General features: G+C 32.6%; 1 protein-coding gene across 3 annotated transcripts in view; it reads right to left on the bottom strand.

The window, feature by feature from the left end:
• LOC118181255 (chymotrypsin-1-like) overlaps window positions 1-25,791 on the bottom strand; it is a 31,346-nt gene extending 5,555 nt beyond the window's left edge. Inside the window, exons 1-7 of one of the 3 annotated variants that reach the window (XM_035350352.2) lie at window positions 25,677-25,756; window positions 22,203-22,295; window positions 11,804-11,923; window positions 10,602-10,644; window positions 10,294-10,355; window positions 9,190-9,278; window positions 6,526-6,788 (exon numbers count right to left, since the gene is read on the bottom strand). In XM_035350352.2, coding sequence (XP_035206243.1) covers window positions 6,526-6,788; window positions 9,190-9,278; window positions 10,294-10,355; window positions 10,602-10,644; window positions 11,804-11,890 — 544 coding nt within the window. In that variant the 5' untranslated portion in view covers window positions 11,891-11,923; window positions 22,203-22,295; window positions 25,677-25,756. Of the gene's footprint in view, window positions 1-6,525; window positions 6,789-9,189; window positions 9,279-10,293; window positions 10,356-10,601; window positions 10,645-11,803; window positions 11,924-17,592; window positions 17,721-22,202; window positions 22,296-25,676 lie in introns of those variants that run through there. The other 2 variants (XM_035350346.2, XM_035350357.2) reach the window with 2 other exon arrangements.
• Window positions 25,792-26,714: the final 923 nt, after the last annotated feature.

The raw sequence follows: 26,714 nt of genomic DNA, 5'->3' as shown, positions 1-26,714 counted from the left end.
CATTGCAGAGACATTAGGCTAATTGGAAGCCGGAGAAATGAAAAATGAGCAAACGCCTTCGCCGGGAATCGAACCACGGACCTCTGGAATACCGGCCCAGCGTACAGAACCACTATACCACGAAGGCAGGCTAGGAAGGCAGGAGAAAACATATCCAGTAAACTTAAATGAAGAAAAAGAGAAGTTAATTTTTCCCCCAGAATGAAGTGAAGCGTGTATATAGTCATGAGGAATTATCAGATCACAATACACACAAATAAAAATTAGTGACTGTGATAGCATTTTAAATATGGTTGCCATTGCGTTTTAAAATCGTATCATTTTCACTGGACTACCTTTTATAAGTATTTTGGCTTTTTTCCCTAGTTTCCGAGACAGTAATTCAATTGACGAATATTAAACTCCATTCAGATTGAATATTGTGTTATGGTGAAAAGAATAACAGAATTTATTTATTCTAAAATTGCATATTTATCTGTTCATGCTGTTAAAATTATCAGAGAAAATAGTGAACGTTTGCCATTATTTAGTTCATGGTAAATGTTGATTAATATTCAGTAGGTCTATTGTACATAACAACATTTGTAATATGCATTAATACTTATTTAGTTCATGGTATATTTTTGATTAATGCACAATATGATATTAAACTTCACTTTACTATTATGAAGTTATTGTATACTAAAAGAATCATAGTCTGTATTTTATTTCAATGAGTTAAAGAAACCTCGTTTAAAATAGTCACTCCCTTACTTTAAAAAATGTAGGATAATTATTTAAAGAAGCTTTAAAATGACCCTGTGGATTTCTTTTCAGAATATTATGGCACATTTTATTTCCCCGTTGCAATACGAGCCCTACAGTGGCCGAACGGTTAAAGCCTACTGAAGGGTAGTTTATTTCGGGTTCGAGTCCAGGCGAAGGGGCTAGCTGCAAGGTTTGTTTTCATTAAACCAACGTAACGTGAACAACATCTCCATGCGTAACGTGAATAGGAACTAGTTTCTCTTATAAAGTTTTCCTCAAAGGTATTCACTTAGACAAAATAGCCTTATTCAAGTAAACAACTAACAAATCATTAAAATACGAGTAATTGCACATATTGCTGGCTATAGTATCATTATGAAAATAGTCAGCTTTTGATTAATGTCAGACTCATTTGAATAATTCATTGCCTGACATCTAAAGTTGATTTATTCTGACAATTCTCGAATGAGAAAATTAATATTTATTTGGTCCCTAAATTCATTATGTGTAGATATTCAGCGTAATGCGTATTTCCCCTTTATTTCTTCTGCTTGTTTATGTAATTTAGATAAATTGGGTCAAAACTATAAAAATCCAAACATTACTGGTTCGCGATTTACTTGCTACTGACTAAGGAAATTTTTGAAAAAAAAAGTATGATGAGAAAACTAAGTTAACAAATGAAATTCCATGTCTATGTTAATATTTTAATATTCGAAATGCTTTTTATAGAATGTAATAGGAAATGGAAAGAGTTGTAAAGCATAGTTTGTATCTATATTTTTATTTATCGGTTTTTTTTCGATGTTAGAGAATAAATTATTTTGTATACAATTATTTGCATCATAAGCTTAATTTAAGTTTAAATCCAAATATACTGCTTTGTCTTCAGTAATATATTGTTTAATTCGAAATAATCATCGTCCTGTAGATCTCTAGTGCCTAAATAGATATACAGAGAGTATTCATATATTTCTGTAATGAATTTGCAATTATTTATATATAAATAAACCTCAGAATTTTATTTTCTAATATATTCAGTTTGATAGCCCATTTGTTAAGCTATCATATTACATCTTGATCTCCTAGATAAAAGTCCTTTTCTTAACACATCAAGGTTAATTTTCTTCCACTCCTCTTTTACAATCTTCCGGAATCCATCCGATGTTTTGGGATGCTGCTTATAAAGAGTTTGTTTTAAACATCCAAATGCACACTCATCCATAAAAGACACATCAAGAGACTTCAAGGTTCTTGGACTTTTGTAGAATGCATTTAAAGGGAATAGCTTGAACTCAGGTTTCATTTCGTAGTTTCCCAAAAAATAGAGTAGTAGATTTAGAGGTATGTCTTTGAGCCTTATCCTGATGGAACTTACACAATGAAGATGGTTTAGATAAATAAATAGAATTTCTCCTTTAAAAATAAGTGTTAAAACTATTTCTGATAGTAATCCGAGTTACTTTTAACATTTTTTTTCTACTTTCCTCGTTTTAAGTTTTCTGTTATAAGAGAATCTAGTAATAACAATAAAACTTTTAGAAAACCTTTCCATGTTTTTTGTGAACCAACATGTTCCTTCTACTCTTTTTCGATAGTAAATCGATCTTTTTCTATAGCAATCAGATACAAATCTCCAAGTCTCATCAATTGTAACTATATATTTCCATTTTTCACCTTGAAATAATTTTCATACTCCACATAGTCTTACGCGGAGAAACATATTTCGGCGTTAGGCCGAACACCATGTCTTTTTGTTTTGATTAGCTTTAAAATCAGGTCTCATGAGTTTGTTCACAGTTCCTACAGAGGTATTTAAAGATTTTTCAATAGCTCTTTGGCGCGCCAGATTTTCCTTTAAAACATGAGATGCGACTTTAGATTTAATAAGAGGTGTACGTACCTTTGTTGGTTACGTATTTTTTTCTTTTTCTCATTATGACGTAAACTTTGACATTTCTTTCCTTTCGTATTAATTATGTCATTTATTTTACGTGTAGAAATATTAAAACCATGATTTTCACGTCTTTTTTTAATAATTGAATAAAAGTATTTCTCTTCGGACAGAGCAAAAAATATAGCCTTCGGCCTATTGTTTATTTTTCAGCGACATCTTAAAGAAAAGAGTACTTTTAACGTTGCAGACTAAACCTTATCCCATTTTAACCTTATCCCCATGCAGATTAAACCTTATCCCATTTTTATACCACTCACGTTTGTATTTTAAAATTAATATTTAAATTCATGGAGAAAATCAAAATCGTTACAAAAATGTGTGAACATCCTCTGTAGATGCGCTTTGTTGTAACTTGAGTTAAAAAATGCATTGGTGTGCAAAAATTAAGGACGAAGTTGAAAAATTAGCTTATCAGTGGAACAAAGAGGCAGAGCGGATTAAAAGACTAATCAAGAGATCAACTAGGGTCAGGCATGTTAACACATGCGAACATATACAGCTAGATGTATTGGGGAAGTATCGGAGGGGTATAAAGATCACTGAAGGTGTGAGCTCAGCATTTTGGGGAAGCTATCCCACGGCATATATCAGTTTAAACGACGTCGAGTTGCTGCTTCAGTGTGAAATGTCGAACAATAAAGCTGTTAGACGACATCTGGATCCTCTTACCCGAGGTCTAATCATTGGAAAGACTGAGGAAAGTGTGACAAGTGTGGCAGTGGAGTTTGGGATTGCTCACAGCATTGTTTCACTTCTCAGAGAGCATTTCAAATTACAGGAACAGCTATCTGACGGTTCAGCAGTGGTCGCCTACAAGCAACCACAGCAGCGGACGATCGATATATTGGCATATAAGGCAAGTAGGAATAGTCAGCAAACACCGGGAGAAATCTCAAGACATATGCAACAGGCGATTGGATGACCGATATTGCGTTTCACCATGGCCAGGAAGCTGCACAGTGGTGGTCCGTTTGCACGACGACCTGCATGATGTATACTATTAACACCTCCTCATCGGAGAAGGCATTTTCCGTGGTGCAGGGAACACCAGAATTGTACAGATAATTAATGGAGTCGAGTACTCTTTACGGATAAGTGCAGATTTAGTATGAGTTGCGATTTTAGACTCATACACATCTGGAAGAGAGCGGGGAACACGTAATTAACCCCTTCAACATCATCAAAAGGGACAGGTTTGGAGGCCGCGGGGTTCTCGTTTGAGAAGACATAATACTTGGTAGCCGTACCGACCTACACATCTTTGAAGGAGGTCCAGTCACCGGGAAACTGCTGGTGTAACAAGATTCTCCTTCCTTATATGCTTCTTTTCACAGGTACTATGGGCCCTCGGTTCGTTTTCATGGACGACAACGCTCCACCTCATCGCAGAGTTACTATCAAAGAGCTGTTGGATAGTGAGGATATTGAACACGTGGATTGCCCTGCAAGGTGTCTGGATCTAAATCCCGTCGAGCATGTATGGAACTTTCTAGTGAGACGCGTGGCAGCACGTAACTTATTGCCAGTAACGATCACGGAACTGCGATTGGTGCTACAAGAGGAATGGGCAGCAATGCCTCAATAACTCATTGACAACCTCATATTCAGTATGGACAAATGATGTGAAAACTGCACAGCAGTCAGGTGATATCAAATGCCCTATTAAGGGCTGGGTATTTCTTGCTGGACACCTGTTATATGGAGGTTTCGGCCTTCTGTTGCATTGTGCTCTGTGCTGCTTTTTTAATAAAGTTCCTTTCGATTATTTTGATTGTATTTTGGGAAAGGTTTACTTACATTACCCATGTTTTTATATCTTGGGGATCTTATGGTATTATTTTTGTTGATTTGGAAAGCTTTTGCACAACGCTATAATGAAAAAAACCGTCTCATCTTTAATTTTTGCACACCAGCGTATATCTAAATGTACTGCTAAAGTACGTTGTAAGGTTGTGAAAAGTACTAATGACCATCAAGCCGTAGATAAACGGTCATTAGTAGCTTTGAAGTGGAGGTGATGTCTTCGGAATTAATTATACATTTGAAATGATCTTAGTGGAGCTTTCACGAAAATTTAGACCTTTACATTATGATAACCTCCATAAGTGTATCTTCCTTGGAAGATGAAGCTACTGCTCAAAACATATTTGTGCATGACTTATAACCTCAAGGTGTTACCATTTGGCAAAGCAAGATATCTTAAATACATGTGTTCAGTTTAATCAATCTTTGATCGCTTAAAGAACTGAGAGCTTTGAAAGTGAGAAACATACCTTCTAATAGTTTAAATTTAAATTTTATTTTTTTAATAATATATCAATAATAATATATATAATCATTATAAATAAAAGTATACTACAATATAATTAGGACGGAAACATGCTAATGTAAAATTTAAAAGTAGTAAAAGCGAAATCTTAGATTGCTGTAAATTTTCAACAAATCTGTATGAATTTCTAGTGCAATGTCGCCTGATAGGTCCGCTTTCTGGGAGCAAAAATTAGATCGTCTTTGAAATCGACAAAGTTTTATTCGCAATTTAAGACTGACTAATTTTAAGCATTAAATCATAATAATGCAATTAATGATAGATTTACATAATGGCATATATATCTAGTACTGAATCATTTATTTTATTCTTAAATTTGTTAATTTTGAGTTTCATTGCAAACGTCTACGAGAAGTAACACAAAATTAATTTAAACTGTAAAATAGTATATTCTCCCTCCTTAAGTGCGTGCCTTCGTAGCGTAATTGGAAAGCATGCCCGGTTAGCAATGGGAAATTCAAGAGTGTGAGCTACCTCGAGGACAGTGCAACCTTTTCATGTCTTCTTGGAAATAAAACGCGTAATGATCTCTTGAGAGCTCATTTTTTTATCTTTGTGTGTTCCTATCATCATCTACATATAAATATATCTAGTATGCGACAGAGATAATTTGAGCAGGTAAAGTTAGGTAATGTTAGGGAAGCTAACCAAACCTTATACATTATATCATATAAAAGTCTCAGAGTTATCTTCGGTGCAAAAGTAAGTAGTAAAACATTTGTCTTCCTTTTAAGTTAGCTTCTATTCAAATTAGTTTTTAATTTTTTTTTAAATAAATCGATGGAAGCAATTTGTTGCTAAAAGTACAATACTAAAAACAAACAACAAATCTTGCTAAAGTACATTTGTTGCTAAAGGTACAGGTTTGAGATGTAAGATCAAATATAAGCTTTGAGTAAATTCATTTCATTTTAATGTATGATATGAACTATTTCAAATGCATATTGGTTTTTTATTAATTAGAAAACAGTTTTAATTTGAATGTAAATGGAAATAAAAAAGGATTTGAATTTACATAGAAATAAAATAGAAGTTGAAAAAGATATGAAAAGCAAAAACATTTGTGCACCTGAAACTGAAATTCATCAAAACCTGAAACTGAAATTATCAAAATGATAATCGAAACTGAAATAGCCATTTATTAAAGTTTTCCATTCTTAATTTTAAACTCTTCAAAATAATCCTCAACTTCTTTGTTGCAAACCCACAAAATATCTGGTAAATGAATGGATAACTTTCTGTTATAAACATCGTATATTTTCACTTTAACTACTGACAGTAAAGCCGTTTTTTCTGCTGTCTTTTTGGTGGAGGACATTTCGATTTTATTTACTATACTAAACGAAATTTTCACTGATTTTTCACTTTCAGTTTCTGTGGAATTGTCAAACATAAGAGCATTTTTGAAACAATTTTGAAACAAACAAAAAAAAAAAAAAAAAAAAAAAAAAAAAAAAAAAAAAAGTACTGATTTGAGACAATGATAATTTACCAGTTGATGTGACACCCCACCCCATCGCACGAACAGGTTCGAATTCAAATTTCCTTCCAGCTGTAGGGAGGCAAATAGTAGAAATTGTTTCACTCATTTCCACTGGCTGTGTAGTCCGAAACACAGCTATGTCGTACTCTGAACCAGTTCCATATTCTGGATGGGCTGCCACTTCAGAGAAGTCAATTCGAGTTTCTGGACCTGAGCGACGAATGTTTCCAATAATGCCATAAAATGCAGTGGCAGGTTCTACACTATCTTCGCTGAAAAACACATTTTTTAAAATTAAATATGGTATAGACTCCAAATAATACTTTAAAATGAAACTCGTTATACCATATTTACACCCGCGTATTATCCCCCCTTTTTTTTTTACTAATTTTATCGTGCGAAAATCGGGATGGGATAATTATGTTATAATTTAATCTCCGAAAATCGGGGTTACAGCAAGAATACAAAAAATAAAGCTTTAATAACTAAATTAGCCGTAACGATTACAGTATTATTTATGAAAAAGAAACCTACATTGTAATAAGAATACATATTAATATTACGATATCTAATAATTTATGGTAATTTCTATTTCCACCTGGGATTTCGCCCAGCTCTTATGTTGTCCATTTTCCCCTAGTCGCAAATCATTTGAGGTTTGCTGGAACTATTGTCTGCGTCATCTGCTTCAGCTTACAAGCTGTCGTTATAGTAATCGCCAGATTGTCTACCCACGTCCAGTGATCATTAGAACCATCAAATGCATTAGATATCTTTTTTTTTTCTTTGAGATCTTGAATATTATTATTCCATAAATAAAAGCCCATGCACCCATAATCCACGAGAAAATTAATTAGTAAGATGAAAACAATCACAACGTGGACAAATTAATTTTAAAATTTACTGAGCTCTTTTCTGGGTTCTTTCAAAAAGGGGGAAATTACGCGAATATTAAAAACATCACGGAATATTGTGTTAAATATTACAAAAAAACGAGAGAGAAAATACAAGAGTAAATACGGTATAGCGTTCAGAAAAATATAAATTATAATTCTGAAGAATATTTTTCTTTTCGCCTTTTTTCTTTCTTCTTCCTTCGCTTAACGTAGCGCAGTACGTTATATACTATAAAAACAAAAAGTTGAAAGATTTCAGATTTTATACTAATCCCAAAGGGTCTTTTTTTCCTTTACATACACAAACACGTTTTGAGAGCATTTGGACTAAAAACATTTAAAAACTGCCTATCTTTAGAATTTCTGATGGACAATCTCACACGCTGAGATAAAAATGCTTTTTAACATACAGTGTTGCCATTGCTCGCTTTGAAGTGGTTCAGTTTGTTAATCGAAAACTTGTTAAAGTTTTAAAAAATTTTAAATACACAGCAAAGCATTTAAAAATAGAATATCTTTAGAATTTCTGATAGACAGTCTCGCGCGCTGGAGATAAGAATCTTTTTTTTTTTTTTTTTTTTTTCGTACAGTGTTACCACTGCTCGTTTTGAAATCGTTGAATTTATTAATCAAAAATTCGTTTAAGTTTTATTATAAATTTGAAATAGAGAATAAAACAAATTCGAAATTCAAAATTCGGGCATCCAGGTGCCTATGTCCGGGTGGAGGATTACATTATTCAAAATTTAATGGCTTTAGGTATAGTCGTTTTTTCACAATGAGAGAAACATATATACATTCATGCAGATTCTTCATTACTTAATTTCTTTAAATATAATATAAGGCGATAATATTTGGTGGCAACAATTTAAAAACTGCTTCACCATTCATAGTGAACGCCACAAAATGCCGTTTTAAAACTAATATCCCTTCTGGGATACCGCCCCCTTGGGGTAAAAACAGAAATAAAATTATTATTAAAGCTATTAAAAATTAATAATGTTATTGCCGGATTGGACATTACCATAACATTTTTAAAGCTTTTGAAATGTGAGTTGAACAAATCTCAACAGCATTTTTTGGTAGCATTGTAAAACTCATATATACAAAGTTTTTCGAAACGAATGTGTGATCAAATAAAGGTTTTGGGAGTTTCAATAATATTTACTGATGGTCATAAATGATTCATTAACTGGTGTAGCTGTATCTCCGTAATAGTTTATAATATACATTTAAAACTTAATTATTAAGAACATTCATATAATAAAGACGATATCTGCTCTTTAAAGGAGTCTCTTTATTAAACGCTCATCTGCTCTTCTTTCTTAAACGCTTTTACCGTTTAATAAAGAAGAAGAAGTGAGAAGCCAAGTGATACGTTGCATAAAATCATTTATTTGAGAAGGCTCAGAAGCCTGATTCTCATTTCATTACGTTTCTTTATTAGAGATAACCCCCATCGCGAAATTGTAGGCTATGAAAGCGTATTTTAGGGACTAACATTCAATAGAATTCAATTTCTTTACGGAAGAAATCTCAGTTTTGCTCATGATCTAGGATTATTAACAAGAAAATACAAATGAAAATTTTATATAGTACGATATTTCTGAGCTATTATCCATCTGAAAATGTACGGTATCCTTTGGATGCGTTTAAACCTGTGCATTATATTTCGATGCTCTCTACCTGTGTTCCTATATGAGAGGAAGAATTTATAGTTGTAATAATAATAATGAAATATGATTAAAAATTGAATTTTGGGTTAAATTATGCTTACAATTGCACACAGTGCGCTGCAGTCATCACTATAGTAGGGGAGATCAAAAATGAACTGCAAATGAAACGGCCATTATAATGGAGAGCTACCTAGAAAAGAATGAAATTAGTTTCTAGTTGAAATGATATACGTTTAAATGGTTGTTATAAGAAATTTCAAACTTTTAGCTACCGTATATACTCGCGTATAAGTCGATACCGCGTATAAGTCGATCCCCCCCCACTTCGACATAAAAAATTCGTAGAAAATAAAAAACCCCGCGTATAAGTCGATTCCCACTTCCGAAATCGATCTAGAAACTTAGAAAAAAATTTTTAAGTACTACATTTATTTAAAATCATCTGAGAAAAAATGTAAATATAGGATAAAAAATACTTTGGTATCAAACAAAATCAAAATCCTTCAACGTCCGATTCATGGTCAGATTCGCCAAACATTTCATAGAACTCTTCTGTCGTCATTGGCTCGTTATTATACATATTTTAAGTCTCGAACTCTGTATTGTTACTATCACTACTAGACGTGTACGCCTGTTAACAAAAGTATTTCATGAATGAACAATAACTATTATAAAGACTTATACGTACGTAAAAACTATCTGCATTTCTCTTTTCTTGGCGTGTTGGCGAAACATTTTTATTGCTTTATATTGATCGGTTGTTCGGGGGCTGAAAATTTTTTGGTTTAATCCAAACTTACTCTATTTAAATATGAAACTCTGTGATTAATTCGTCACATAATTTAAGTCATGAAATTACTTCAAGTAGTGATAAGTCGTCCAATTTGAGTGCGAGAAGAAAACAACTGCATTATATAAAGAAACTTTTGAACTTCCGATTCTTTTAATTTTTTATGGCCCCACGTATAAGTCGACCTCCCACTTTAAGTCTTTTTTTTGGCCAAAATATCTCGACTTATACGCGTGTATATACGGTACTTCTTACACCTATATAAGTTTTCATAATATTGTCTGAAATTTCTCATCAATAAAACCTTATGCATTTTGAATACTGACCTAAGAATAATGAAATTTTTAAGACTTTTAGGAGAACACAAAATAGTAAAAATTTCCTAAGTTAATTTTCAGAAAGTTATGAATCTTACCATCCAAGGAAATTCGCCTTCTTCAGCTTCTCTGCCATTAACTATCTTGGCATCTAAATCATCTGGAGTGGAAGAAAACAAATTTACAAGTGTTATTTATGGTTGCATAGTTTTCATTAATTTGCATGCAGAAAATGCTATAGCAATTTTAAGCTTTCTTTTAAAACTCATTAATTAAGAATAAAAATTTAGTATCACAATATAAATAGATTATATTATATAAAAGTTTAGTACTTTATTTATGTTTAGCCATCATTTTAAAGTAGGTTAAAATTTAAAATGGAATACAAACAGTATGCCACATGTACCAGAAATTTCATTTGACTTTTCTGTGTCATTTGTTGACATTATCTGCAAGAAATATATTTTTATATGAAATAAAACTTTAAAGACATATTCTTTTACAATATATTTATATGCATATGTAGAAATACACGTAACTATGAAAAATCACAAAAGATGTGTTATAACATTATATAAAGTTATTCTTAATTACATCTTATTTGAAACTAAATTACCAGTATACTCTAGTGTTAAAAAATAGCGAAAATCATAAGGACAAATAGTTTACATATGCTGTCTCACAATGAAAATGCTAGCCTATAAATGTTTTTCTTCAGCACTGTATAAATTTCAAGGTAGGTTTATATTTCACATTAGCGGTATACAGAATGTCTTAAAAGGTCCTTGCCAAACTTAACAAGTTGGTCTGCCATACCATGACAAACAAGATTTAGATAGGAGCTTGGTATAGGAGCTTCGTATCCGAAAATGCGAAAGGCGACAACTAAAGGGCAATGTTCGCAAGCTTATGGGAGAGTGGGCAGTGCGATCATTTCAGGCGAGGACTTTGCAAGAGGAGGTTTAATCGCTTTACTAACTCAGATCTTTATGGGCATTTTGTGGAAAGAGTGTTCAGGATCTGTTGGTTGACGTTCCAGAAGCTACATGCCGAAACATCTGGTTTCAGCAGGATGGAGAGCTTGCACATTTCAGCAGCACTGTTTTGGAAAACCTCAACAGGTCATATCTTGATCGCTGAATTGGTAGAAGTGGACCATCGGGGATTGCAGTGACCACTCGCATGGCCAACGCGATCCCCGATCTGACTTCTCTGGATTTCTACCTGTGGGGATGCATGACGCCCAGTAACATCAGACATGAATCTCGTCTCCAGAATCGTGGAAACGGCTGCACGTGTCCGTGACACAGCTGTCCACAGCTGTAAATTCAGCCATCGAAGACGTGAGATAGTTTGAAATAGAAATCCAATTTATCGAACATAATTCTGTCCCTGCACATTAAATTTGCCTGGGTTTTGAGCATTCTTTCTGGTGTGGCACTTTTATGATAGGCAATATATTTTGACTAACAACTAAATATTCCTATGCAATATTTATTTGTTAAAAATCATTTCGAAGAAATACTGAATATACATTTTCCTTTGCAAAATAAAATGTAATAAAATCGAAACAAGTAATATTTTGCACTTAACCATAAATGTACGTACCTTATTTAAATGCTTATTCCATTTTGAGATTCCTAAGTCTTCGAAATGTGTCAGTTTTTTAGAATTTTCTCTTGCTGGCTTAAACATGCTTTTCTTTCCATATTGTTTTGTTGCCGAAACCTTAAATATATTATCAACTATAATTACGAGACATAGATTCAAATTGTAAAAATTTTGCAATCATTGCTAAAAAATGCTGTTTTATTTTTCCAGAAAATAAATAAATATATAGAATAAAAATTGAGGAGAATTGTGTTTAAAGATGTTTACCAGTAATTTGACATAAATGGGAACAATACCAGCGAATTCCTACTTTAACCTGTTAGTTATAAATCAAGTTATAAAAACATTAACAGTGAAGTATAAAATTTCAAATCATAAATATAAGTTTAAAAGAATAAATGATTACATTTTAACTCCAATTCTTTTTTTTTTAAATCATTTATACATTGGCCGGGACTGAAACCAACTGGTTTAAAATATAAGTCAAACTGAATCTGTTTTACCATTGTTGAGTTATAAGAAGTAAACTAAAGTCAACTAATATCGATGTTCATCAGTGTAAAAGGATTAAAATTATCGTTGTGTTACTATCCATAAATTAAAATGTAACGAATAAATTGTGTTACACGGTAATGAAATTTGAAAGGTGAGAAAATTTTGAAATAAGGAAGGAGCTTTTGCGAAGATCCCTTTAATACCCTTTAAATAACATGAACATAAAAAATTGCAGTTCAGAAGTTCAAATTGTCTTTGTCTTTAGCTTAGAAAAATGGCAGATTATTCTGTAATTTATTCGTCCTTCCAAGTAAAAGGAGTCTAGTAAATATTTTTTTTTTCAGAATGCACTAGCTAACTTCTTCGGTAAATAATTTAGAAATATATTTTTACAAGTTTTTCATAAGTGTTCTACATTCCTAACTTAGCTTCATTGTCTGGAATAAAAAGTAAAGAATTTTAAGTTCTTCATCTGTTTCTTTATTTCTTGATGCTACAGCTGTCTTTGAATAACTTAATTATTTATACATTCGCTAATAGTTTTAATAAGCTTGATTATGAATAAGATTAACTCTGTACTTGAAAGCTACTTTATCGTGGATTTAAAATCCTTCTGTCCTCCTTTCCATCTTAAGGCCATTGTCAGCTTTCTCCATTTGCGATCGTAACCAGTGTCGTCATCACCGAATAGCAGTTATTTCATCCATCTCATTTGAGACTGCAGTTTAAGTCAGCCCCACCCTCGCTACTTCCTACAGGCTGATAAGCTTCTTATCAGCATTAAGGAAGATCGCCGAAGTGATTTTAAAACGCATTCATGACTTCATCGAGGAGATAATATCCTGATTCCATAACACTATGGATTTCGGCAAAAACATTTTACTGCCCATCAACAATATCGAGTTACAGAATTGATTGCTGATGGACTCAAAAACAGACGCATCACTGGCGCCTTCTTTCTTGATAGTTCGAAAGATTTTGATTGTGTATGGTTATAGAGTCTCACATACATGTTAATCACCCTGGGATTCCCAGATTACATCATAAACCTCGTAAATTCCTATCTGTACGATAGAAAGAAATAAAACTTTGTCGTTCGTTATAACCCAACATACTCTACACGAAAAGTAACCCTTGTAGGTTTACCTCGAAGTTTACTTTTGCTTACCCTTTTTTTTAATTTATACGAACGAAATTCCTCACAAACCCTTCACTACACTAGCTTTATACGCAGACGACACTGCAATCCTTCACCAAAATGCGTCTATGGCCGCAGTTGTACAAACATTGCAAGAACACATCCATGCATTAGAGTTCTGGACGGTCAAATGGAAAATTAAAACCAACGTCGAAAAATCAGGAGCAGTATATTTCACCAACAAAAGAATATTAATCTGAACATCATTCTGACTATGTACAACCCAGGGGCCCAGGGGATATATGGTGTGTATGTATGTATGGTTCAGGGGATCTTTTATGCACTGGGCCAAGCAAGTCAAATACCTTGGTGTCATTTTAGCCCAAAGATTCACATGGGCCACACACGTTACATATATCTTAAATAAATTTCGGAGTACTAAAGCATTACTCAACTCCTAATTTCCTGAAAATCAGTTTTATCTATCGCTAATAAAGTTTTGGTGTACAAATCCATTTTGGGAACAACTTTAGTATTGGTCCTTTTGGTGATTTTTTGATTTGGCGATAAACTTTTGTCGCCAAATCAAAAAGTCACTAAAAGGACCAATTCCCAAAATGGATTTATTAAACGTTTGTCGCCAAAGTAGACCCAGCTTTGAGGATCGGAAAAAAATGACGGATTGTCAACAAAACCCGATAAGGATATCTAGGCTAAACAACAATCCTAAAAAAATAAGCTCGTGATTAGAACACTTCAAAAACAAGTCTTTCTCTAATTTTTAACACTTCTAGTACTGCTATGATAAATTCTTGAAACACTGCCATAAATATGGCAGTGGTTCTATTATGAGAAATGAAATTTACAAAAGGTTACTATTTTAAATTACAAAATATAATATTAATTTTATTAATATTTTAAGTATCAGTACTGTATATCATTACTGTATTTAGCTAATATTTTAAATTTGCAAAAGGTTAATAAGCGCATTTGTTACTGAAAGTAAATAAAAAGTATTTCAAATTGAAAAAATTCAAGTTATGATTAGTAAATTTTGTACCAGTGCTAGAAATACTTTTTGTGAATTAAATTTTGTAAATGGTAATATTAAGAAGTGTGTATTTTTTAATCACTCAAGTTATTACAAGTAATTTATGATTATAATTTAAACTTTACTCTACATAGTAAAAGCTTTACATAGCAAGGGTTTAAAGTTGTAGTAATAATATTTGTGGTTGCCTCACTTTTCCATTCTGAAACAGTCTTTCCAACAGCAATTGCGTGATGTTTCTTAACACATGAAATTAATTGATTTCTTAGAAAATAAATCTTATTTCTGAAGTGAAGAAGTGTTGCATCTATAGGTAGAAAAATATGGTCAATATGTTTGCAAAATCCTGTTCAGTTTTGGACAGCATTTAAGTAAAATGAATAATTTGTATATGATGCAAACAAAAATGCATTACACTATTTCATGTAGTGAATAATTAATCCGGGAACAAAGTATAATGTAAGGGTCCTTTATTTTGTACCCATAGTTATTTTATGTTTGGGCCGTGTTTTGTCTTTCGAGACCATGTTACTAGGTTGCTAGGTAAGATGAGATTTGTAGTCTTCAGTCTTGCATTATAATTGAAGATAGTAGAATTCTATGCCGGTTAAGTTTTAAACCAACTTAACATTAACTTGATTTGTGTAGCCTTTGGATAACAGTTTATTTGAATTTAAATTTTACATTTTAACTTAATTGTTATCATAAGTTATCTTGCCACAAGCGGTTGGCTGAATCGTAAGCACAAATGGTGCCTTCTGTTCTGTACATCTAAACGTTATAATAGAATAAGAGTATATCTTAAGTTTATAAGACTATATCTAGACTTTATAATAATTACATTTAAAAACATTGAAATCAGTATTTAAGTGCTTGCCATGTAGTCAAATTTTTATATATAAATTGTACTCTTACTTTTATTGTAGAGTTTTCATTAAAAAAATTCAGATTTCTGTTAGATTAAATCTTTAAGTAATATAGAAAATTTGCATAAAATTTAAAATAAAAAGTCCAGTTATGTCAACATACTATTAATAGAAGTACTGATACTCAGTGAAAGTTATTCATATACAACTATTAGATTGTGAGATTTACAAAATTTGAGAACTGTAAATTATAAGCAATATATTCCATAATCTAAGCAACAATTATATTTTTTACAGTCAGACAAATTATAAAAATGTTATAAAAGCAATAATGAAACCTGATTTTGGTCTATGAATTCATGCAGTTACACATCCATACAGTTCTAATTTAAGAAATAAGGCAAAAAAAGTATTTTTAGACCATGGTAATTCTGATCATTGCCCATTTAAGAAACATGTAAGAAGTTTAAATTTGCATGTAGTTCCTTAGCAAAGGAAACACCAAGAGTTTACCTCCATGCTACTAAAAACCTGCTTTTTTTTTGGGGGGGGGAAGTTTATAATATACAGAGTTGACATTTGAAAAAATGTCAAGAATCACGTGATGTAATATTAAAAGCATCAATTTTAACTATCAGAGTTTGGCTTTTTTAAAAATATTTTAAAAGTTGTGCTTTCCTAACACAAAAGTAACTTTAAGAAAAACTTGCAATTTATCCCTCCCACCATCAAAGTTCTGACACCTACCAAATTCGTTAGTTTCGCGTACAGAAATGGAGGCATGTGTTTCAGCTCAGTATATAGGGTTACCATAAATCACAGAGTTATCATAACTTTTCATTTATCGCCCCCAAATGTTGCCAAAAAATTCTTGCCAAAAAGGGCTGAAACTGTGCCCCACTTTGCATCTCATCATTACATACGCCTGTCCTGTCTGGGGTTTTGTTTGTGATTCATCCTGAAAATACAGCAAATGCAAAATGTAACTTTGAGACACATGGCAAACTGCCAATGGTTCATTAGAAACGAAGGTATGCATAGAGAACTTGATGTAAGCAAAAGCAGCATATGTATTGCAAAAATTGCCAGGAAATTTATCAGAAACATAGTTAAAATGAATAATACTTCTATCCCTTTTATGGATTATGACGTTCAAGATAGCTGAAACAGGAAAAGACCGGGTGCGGTCCTGCTTTATTTGAATGTATAACGTAAGGCGGTTTAATCTAATTTTTCACAAAATTTCATTTTTCTGAATTTAATTCGTACAGTAGTTGTTTAAGCCCCTATATTATTTTACTCCATGACCTCTTTTACTTGTAATATTTAATATTTCACACTTAAACCCCTTTCTATGATCCATTTTTATCTACCGGATAAATCCCTTCACTCACTACTTTAATTTTACAACTGTGATCGCTATCTAGGGCCCACAGTTTCAACTATTCCATTCTACAATTACAATTAAAATAAAGTATCTTACCTAAGCCCCACCCACCCACCAATGCCTGACTTGCTATGGATTTATGCTTACCTTTTAGGTTCCTCATTAAATGAACAACGTCTGGACTAGATAATTCCGCCCTCCGACCTGTCTACCTCTAGATATTTTTCCATCATTTATCCCGTCTGGCATGAGGAACTGATTGCAAAGCGGATTGATTTTGATTTCCGAACGTTAAATTATCCTACTGATACACTCATTTATTACTAACAGGTAATTACAAGTATCTGTAGATGATGCACTTTCCACTGCCAGGAAAATATGTAGCGGAGTCCCTCAAGGTTCGGTTGTAGGACCGATACTTTACCTCTTTTACGTTGTTGATTTCCTCAAATTGCAATAAAACTGCTCATTCCTCGCCTGCTATGCCGATGCTACAGCTTTGGCAGTAACATCGGCAAATATCAATCACGCTATCCTGAAGCTTCAACGCATATTACATAGAAGACTAGTGTAAGAAATGGAAAATCCTCATCAACGCACAACACTCACAGCTTTCACTTATTAGAAGAAAGAAAAGACATCTTATTGTGTTGGTTGTGCATTAGCACTGAAGGCGTAATGAGTACGTTTCCTCAAGCACAGTTTTCATTAAAGAATCATAAGTAAAAAAATTAACTACGAAATCTTGATTTAATAAAATAGGATAATTTTGCTTAACTTAAGCATAACAAAAAGTAATAATCTTCGCAGACATTGAAATACTGAATTATCGAAAAGGAGATAACTTACGTAGAGTCATCATCAGTCCTAAATCACCAGGCTTACCTATATTAGGCAATAAGAAAAAGAAGCAGGAACATACTTCGACACCGTACCTGAAAAGATAAAGTACTAACTGTTTTAGACCTTTGGCCAGGTACAAGTAGCTAGGGAGAAAATCAAATATACTGCATTGTACACGAACTTTACTTTCTCTCGCCAATATATATCTTGGCGCACGTTCGTTTCGTATGCCTTTCGAGTTTCATTATGCAAAATACCTAAATTTATGCTAACATTGCCCCTGTTTTGCTAATGAAACTCATATCAATTGCAATTCATTCCTGTATAACTGAAATTTAGCTTTAGGAATTGGTTTAGTCATAATATCAGCAACCATTTGCTCTGTTGAAAGATAAGCAAGTTTTACTATTCCTTTATTATTCAAGTCGTGTATATGATGAACTTTTGTATCAATATGTTTTGTGCGCGAACTGAATTTTTCAGATTCTACAAGTCTTATAGTAGACGGATTATCTTCAAATGCCTTTATCGGTAGAGTTTGGGGTAGATTGAAATCTTCTGTTAATTTTAATAACCATAATAGTTCTTGCGTAGCTTGCGATAGTGCAACATATTCAGCTTCTGCTGAGGATAAAGAAACACAAGTTTGTTTTTTTGAAAACCTTGAAATACAATTTTTTCCTAATAAAATAACACTTCCTGATGTAGATTTTCTATCTTCAATACCTTGTCCCCAATCAGCATCTGAATAAACTGTAATATTAGGTTCTTCACTCGACGAAATTTGTAAGGATAGATTCTTTGTCGTGTTTAAGTATCTAATGATCCTTTTAACAGCATTCCAGTCCTTTTGAAGTGGATTATTACACCTTCTGCTGAGTATGTGAGTTGAAGCTGTGATATCTGGTCTTGTGATAGACGATATATACAAAAGACTTCCAATAGCTTGGCGAAATTTATCATTTGAAGTTAGGAGATTTTCTTCCTTGTTTAGGTTATAATAGTTTGTTTCCATCGGTGTGCTAGCGGGTTTCTCTTCTTCAAGTTGAAATTGCTTGACAAGTTGATTTATTTTATTTTTCTGTGATAAGAGATAACTTCCATCATCCTTGCAATTTATTTCTATGCCTAAGAAATATTTAGCTTCACCAAGATGCGTTATTTGGTAACGTTTCTTTAAATCATTTATTGTTTGAAGAATTAGTACTTCTTCTGTAGAACTTATTAGGATGTCATCAACATAAACTATTAAATTAATTCTTTTATCACGAACCACTTTTGTGAAAAGACACGGATCTTCTTTGCTTTGACTGAACCCAAGATTTTTCAATGTATTTTCAATTTCTGCATTCCAGCACCTAGCTGCTTGTTTGAGACCATAAATCGACATCTGTAATTTACAAACTTTATGTCTTTCTTCTGGAACCACGAATCCTTCTGGTTGTTCCATATATATTTCTTCATTTAAGTTGCCGTACAAAAAAGCTGTTTTAACATCTAGTTGATGTACCTTGGCATTATTATACGCTGCCCATGCTAAGAAAACACTTATCGTAGTGTGTTTCACTACTGGTGAAAATGTTTCATCATAATCACTGTCGTATTTTTGAGTAAATCCTTTGGCTACTAAGCGTGCTTTATAAGCGTATTTTATATTTTTACCAGTTTCATCATATTTTGTCTTAAACCTTTGGCCAGGTACAAGTAGCTAGGGAGAAAATCAAATATACTGCATTGTACACGAACTTTACTTTCTCTCGCCAATATATATCTTGGCGCACGTTCGTTTCGTATGCCTTTCGAGTTTCATTATGCAAAATACCTAAATTTATGCTAACATTGCCCCTGTTTTGTACCCATTTACTGCCTACTGCACCCATTTACTGCCTACTGCATGTTTTCCTGGTGGTAATTCTGTAAGTGTATAGGTTACATTTTCTTTTAGAGAATGTATTTCGTCTTGCATAGCCTTGATCCAAGCTTCTTGTTCACGTTTTGGTAAGTTTAGAATTTCTTCAAAGCTTTCTGAATTTTTATTTTTAGGTAAAATTGATTCTTCGTCTTCTGCTTTATAAGAGAATCTTTCCGGTGGGACCCCTTTGGTTGATCTGCTAGAAACCCTTCTTTCTACATTTTCTTCACATTTAATTAACTCTTCGGAACTTTTTTAATCTTCTGTAAAATCATTGCCAAGAGATGTTTCTTCATCTTCATGCGAGTTATTGAAGTGAATTAATTCTAAATCTTCAGCATTTTTTTCTGCATGTTTGTCAGATACTGACGCGTTTTCTGAAAATTTAACAGTTCTACTTACTATTATTTTCCTTCTACCTACATAAATCCTGTATTCCTTACTTCGTAAATCGTATCCTACGAATATTCCTTCTTCGGCTTTGTTGTCGAATTTACGCCGTTTTTGTTTATTCACATAATAAAATGCTTTACAGCCAAATACTCGTAAGTGACTTAAGTTTGGTTTTCTACCATTCCACAATTCATATGGTGTTCTATCTGTGGCTTTAGTTGGTAACCTATTTTGAAGATATGCAGCAGTAGCTGCTGCTTCAGCCCAGAATCCTTTCGGCAATTTAGAGTTTATTAGCATAGCTTTTGTCATTTTTATTAAAGAGCGATCTTTCCTTTCTGCGACGCCGTTCTGTGCCGGACAATAAGGAACTGAAGTTTCATGGAAAATACTAAGTTTCTTTAAATAATTTTCAGTAGTTTCGTTACAGTATTCTGTACCGTTGTCGGATCTGAGAACCTTTATTTTCTTTCTAAATTTTCGATGCAACATATTGTTTAAGTTTGTCGAATACTTCATCTTTTGAAGTAATAAAATAAATTTGAGTATAATGCGAATAGTCATCAATGAAAGTTACGAAATATATTTTCCCTCCTAAGCTGTTGATTTCAATTGGACCACACACATCTGTGTGCACTAAATCCAGTGGATTTTTAAATCTAAAACTAGTTTTGGGATAAGATTTTTCAGTTACTTTCGCTTTTACACAAGTAGAACATTCCACACTATGAGTGCATTTGCCAAGTTTAATGCCGTCTGCCAAATCATTTTTCTCAAGTGTTTTTATGGTATCTATATTTCTGTGGCCTAATCTTTGATGCCATTTTACTATACAGTTCGTATTTGAACATGAAACATCATTAGCTAAGTATGCTTTCTCGTCAATTGAGTTTTACGGTCAATTTATATAAACCTTGCTGAGCGTTGCCGTCGGCTACGAGTATATTGTTACGCTTTATGTAACACTTATTACTATCAAATGTAACAATGCAACCTTTATTCGTAACAGATTGAACAGAAAGTAAATTACTATCTAAACCTGGTACATACAATACATTTTCTAACTTTATTTGCGTAACCTGACCCTTTAAGTTTTGAATTTTAAAATAGCCTTCACCAATACCATAAGAATTTAATTTAGCACCATTGGCTACAGTTACTATTTGTTTATTAGAGTCATTTAACTGAGAGAAAAAATTCTTATCACTCGTCATATGAGTTGAGGCTCCTGAGTCGAAAACCCATTCTTGCGTTTGTGTGTTTTTATCTTTATTTTCCACTTTTAGAACTTGATTAAACTGAATCTGCGAATTTTCAGTTTCAATACTTTTAAGATACTTATTTTCTTTTTATAATTTTGAGAATAATTTCTTACTTTACTGTTATTTACATCTATTTTCGGGGAAGTTCTAGCGTTGCGTTTTAAATGAAAACAGTCATTTATCGTATGGTTATTTCTCTTACAATAAGTACAATATCGTGTAACATACTTTGATTTATTTTCGCTTTTACTTTTTAAAGCAACTGTATTCAACAACAACTGTATTTTAAAGCAACTGTTCGTATTTTTGAACTTTTTTAGTTTCCACACGTCTACAATACTCATCTATAAGTTTGTTTTTTACATATTCTAGCGACAATTCAGCTTCCTATTTACTTTCTATTGCAGTTATTAAGGAGTTGTACGAATTTGGTAAAGAACATAGTAAACTTCTGCCAAACTTCTTTTGCAGATTTACTATGCAAAACACGGATAATTTGCGAATCCGAAATGTTTAAGCATATTAAAGCTTTACGATTATTCTTTAACCAAATATCAATAACAGTTTCCGGTTTTTCTTCGAATACAACATCATCTAAACCTTCTTTTATTAGAAGTTGTTCTATTTTAAATTTCCACACTGAATAATTTTCATCTGTTAATTTTTCTATACAAATTGATTCTTAGAATAGACATTATTATTTGTTACAATTATTCTTAGAAACTTTGTAACTAGTATTTTCAACAAAGCGTTTTAATACTTTATGCCCCTGGAATCTTACATTACAAAATTTCAATTTTAGAAGCATTTCCACAAAGCAATTACCCTAATCAGTTTCATAATCTTTTGTTGGTTGTGCATTAGGCACTGAAGGCGTAATGAGTACGTTTCCTCAAGCACAGTTTTCATTAAAGAATCATAAGTCAGAAAATTAACTACGAAATCTTTATTTAATAAAATAGGATAATTTTGCTTAACTTAAGCATAACAAAAAGTAATAATCTTCGCAGACATTAAAACACTGATTTATCGAAAAGGAGATAACTTACATAGAATCATCATCAGTCCTAAATCACCAGGCTTACGGCAATAAGAAATAAGGCAATAAGAAAAAGGAACAGGAACATACTTCGTCACCGTACCTGAAAAGATAAAGTACTAACTGTTTTAGACCTTTGGCCAGGTACAAGTAGCTAGGGAGAAAATCAAATATACTGCATTGCACACGAACTTTACTTTCTCTCGCCAATATATATCTTGGCGTACGTTCGTTTCGTATGCCTTTCGAGTTTTATTATGCAAAATACCTAAATTTATGCTAACATATTGTCAAGAAAAGACTGATATTATCGACGAACCGGTACCCATTGTTTCCTAGTTAGGATACTTTGGGGTCATATAAAATGATCGTTTAACCTGGACAAATCACGTTCAGTATGTTAAAGAAAAGGCCCTAGAAGTCATGAAATGCCTATATCCTATCATAGGCAAATTCTCCAAGCTAAACGTAGCTAGAAAGCGACTTCTCTACATCTCTATAATAAGTACAATCATGACTTATGCGTTTCCTGCCTGGACGGCTGTAACACTGGCTGATATTAAAAAATTACAGGTGGTTCAGAGAAAATTTTTAAGAATATAATGTTCATTACCTTGTAAGAAATGATGTTTATCAAAATCTAAAAATTGAACCATAGTAAGATTTTTCAGGACTGCCAATCGGAAGTTCTTTCATAGTGCACAACGATGTGTGCATATAAATTCTTTTGGACTCTTCCACTATGAAGTGCTTACGGAAGATAAATTCTTACGTCCCCTAGCAGCCTTTCTACTCAGTGAAAGTCAGGGCTTTCCCACGTAATACTGTACATATCTGTAAATATGTTTATGTGTATTCAGCAGCGAAGAACCAAATCAAGCAGCAACTGCCAGCGTCTGCACTTGGATGCATGACCAGAGACTTATTTTCTGATTCGCTTCATATGCACATTTTTGAACTTAGACTCCTGTAAATGTAATGTAATTAACAACATATAATATAGTATATTACATGTTGTTATAAATATATATAGTTCTTGGGACATATGTTTTTGCATCTTATCTCATCATTCTTTTGTATTTTTTATCTTGTATTTTGTACATAATCATTGATTTTCAGTATTCACGAACTTAGTATCTCTCACCAACCAGATGAATTCTTTGGATCACGTGACAACTGGTCACAACCCCTTCTCCATCTCCAATGTTGTCCTCCGTGTCACAGCTCCTTTATTCATTTCACCTGCAGCGCTTATGGCAACTAAATCATGACAGCCGGAACAAAACATGCGAAACGCATGTTACTCGTGGCATAGGTAAAACTAGGAACTCGATCTTTTAGACTTCTGACGCCGAGCAGCACGCCCGCATATTACCATCAATGCCATAATTGCTTGGAATAGTAGCTTATCTTGCCATTACACCTGCGACATGCTTATCCGGAATAACGAAAGTTTATGCCAAGACTTATCTAAGCACCTACTTAGAAATTTTTATTCTCAACTAAGAACTCTAATCTAACTCTCAAACGCAGCGCTGCGCATAACTACTTTTTATATTGCCATATAAAAAATTATGCGCAGCGCTACGTTGCTACACACAGGATAAAGCTTACGCCCGGGCGCCTGATATAATGTGAAATTGCATCTAAGTCTTCAAGTCAGCCTTCACTCGCGCGCTTTTCGCTTAGTTAAAAGCACTAAATAGAAATGAAGTGGAGATAAACAATTAGTCAACTAAAATCATCTGCTGCGGCTATTGTTCCTATGATTACGGGGCAAGACGGGAGGGGAAATAGCCTTGACATTCTTATTTAAAAAAAAGAGCTTATGACCTATAATTTTTAACACTTTCTGTTCATTTGCAAGGTTTTCTAATAATTGAAGATAGCTAGCAATACTTTTTTTGATAAAGCAGCGTGTTTTTTAGCGATATGGTGGCCTTTCGTAAACTGTGTATCCTAAGAACTTATTTATTTTACTTTCTTATCTTAGAAATTTTTTTTTTTTTTTTGCTCTTATATCTAAAACATACCAGTAAGCTGTAATAACGTTTTTTGACTTTAGTGTTTGTTTCTAAGAAATGGCGAGATACGAGATATAATTTTAGCATCCCACAGTACTTAGTTTAAGAGTAAAATTATTAAACAACAAATTCAGTTACGAAATAGTAATAATGTTCTGCAGATATATATATGCGACTGACATAAGTTCTGAAAAGAGGAACTTATGTCAGTCGCTTTCTAAATCAAATTTTATATAACCTACTTACATTTAAAGCGTTTTTCTTCGCGGGGGGGGGGGTAATTTTATATTTTCCATTAATGTGCGTATCATCCACAACGGGATTAAAATCATAGTTGATTTATCTCTTATATTTTAAATAACAATAAATTTTTATAACCATACTCACGTACACATGATCTTATTTTACGTAATACTTACTTATTTTATGTAATATTATTATCTTATTTTATGTAATATTTATGTGATATTTATGTGATATTTAGAAGATGAATGACAACCAATTGAAGGATGCAATTTAAAAACATTGGATAAAAATATTTAAATCAGTACGATAAACAACAAAATATAATCTCAAACAAACAAAATAATAAAGAATAATAGCAGCAAATAACAAACATGGAAAGGTTACTCTAATTTCAAATATATTACAAATACTAGACTAGAGAAATATCGTATTTACTAATTTTCAAACTCTGTTGAAACTATTAGTCTTTAACAGTAATGCAATTAAATTTTGTTTCGAGTTATAATTGTTAGAAGATAACATTTTAGACAGTATATGCAACTCTTTAAACACAAAACAACTGCATTTAGTAATGAAGTGTACCTTGCATTAGACCTCTCGAATGCTCGTTGCGTATGCTTCTAGTTACCGTTTCAATTACACCCCGAAGAAGGCGGGAGAAAAATACCTTATAAATTAAAGATAGATATTTTGATGTTCAATTTTGTATTAATTTGCGAACGTTTCCGTTATATAGTTTAATTGTAATTTGCTTAATAAAATGTATAATCAATTAGTAATAATGCAATTAAGAGTGTAATTTCTTAGAAATAAAATCTCTAACCACAGATGAGGTATTCCAGAAATTCTTTTTCATAAACTGAAATGCAGAAGTATAATACTTTCTAAAATGGATCATCGAATTATCGATCTATAATCTTTCATGTAATCCATCATCTAACAAAAAAATAAGGCATTGTGCTGTTTTGAAATGACATTCAATTAAAAGCAAGAATTAGATGTTCTTCCGTAATTTTCGGAATTTTTTCTCTGTTAATTCAATTTAATTTAATTAACAGTAGCCTGGAAATTATACCTCTATTAATTTATTTTTGAACTGCTTATTAAATAATATTTTTAGTCATTAATTTTAATTTTAGCTTTCTATTAGTTTATTAAAATGCTCAGATCTCTTAAATGTTTTTTAAATTTGTAAACCAGAGGTTTTTACCTACTTCAACTACGTAAGGAAAACAAATCAATGCAAAAATCCACACATCTAAGGTCATTTTACTACTTGATGTTGATGACACAGATTTCCGCTTTATCACTTACTCGATAATTTGCCACTGGAGCTAAATCCTCTGTCATTTATATACAGAAAACATTAAGGTTCTTGGTCTGGGTCAATTCTAGTTAATTAAGCACTAAGGGCACCCACCTCGTCAAAGCGTCCAATTTATGTGGGATAAGGATAAATCTTCTTTCACAATCAATGAATTATGTCAATGTACGGAAGCAAAAGAAAAGGTTGATGAATTAACCTGGCTTTTAGGTTTTCTTCTTTTGTTGGCTAACCCTTTGCGTCAATGCATAATTTGCAATAAAAAGAGAACGAAGATAATCTAAAATTTTTTTCTCAAATAAATTTTGTTTTCTGAAGAAGTTTTTGTCAGGAACTGGTATTTTTATTAATGGTTTTGCAGAATCTGTATTGTCCTTTTTATTTTCTTAATTAACCTTGCACTGCTTTTAATTTTGAATCTCGGGGCTTTCGCTGCAATAAAATTGGTCAACCAAATTTTGGAGGAAGCATCGTAGCTTATAGCATTAAGAAAACTAAGTATAAGTTAAACTAACAAAATAAAACATATTCAGTTTTATTCATTTGATATTTTGAAATCATTTTAAATATGCATTTAATTTATTATATGCATTTGCTGTCATCGTATTAAAACTGCAGGAAGGTTTGTCATTTTTTATGTTATCATTGAAATTTGTTTTGTATTGGATAGGATTGTTTTCTATTTTATTATTGCTAAGCACTCGGGGACTATCTGTTTAGGGTAGAGATTTACAGACAGGAATTTCTAAGGGAAACGTGCTCGAATTCATGTTATTTGTGACGAAAGCTACGTAAACTCCCATGAAATCAAGTCGTTGGTCTTTGACCTCAGGTCCAACTATATTAGTATTCAGAGATTTTTTATCGCTCGGTCTTTGGTGGGATATTTTCTGGTATCGAACCCAATGTTTTTCACTCTGCTAAGAAA

The sequence above is a fragment of the Stegodyphus dumicola genome, chromosome 4 (assembly GCF_044657685.1).
Source record: "Stegodyphus dumicola isolate Sdum_Otavi_A_Nest chromosome 4, ASM4465768v1".
In the NCBI taxonomy this organism is placed as follows: domain Eukaryota; kingdom Metazoa; phylum Arthropoda; class Arachnida; order Araneae; family Eresidae; genus Stegodyphus; species Stegodyphus dumicola.
This window is presented reverse-complemented; position numbering and strand designations above follow the sequence as displayed.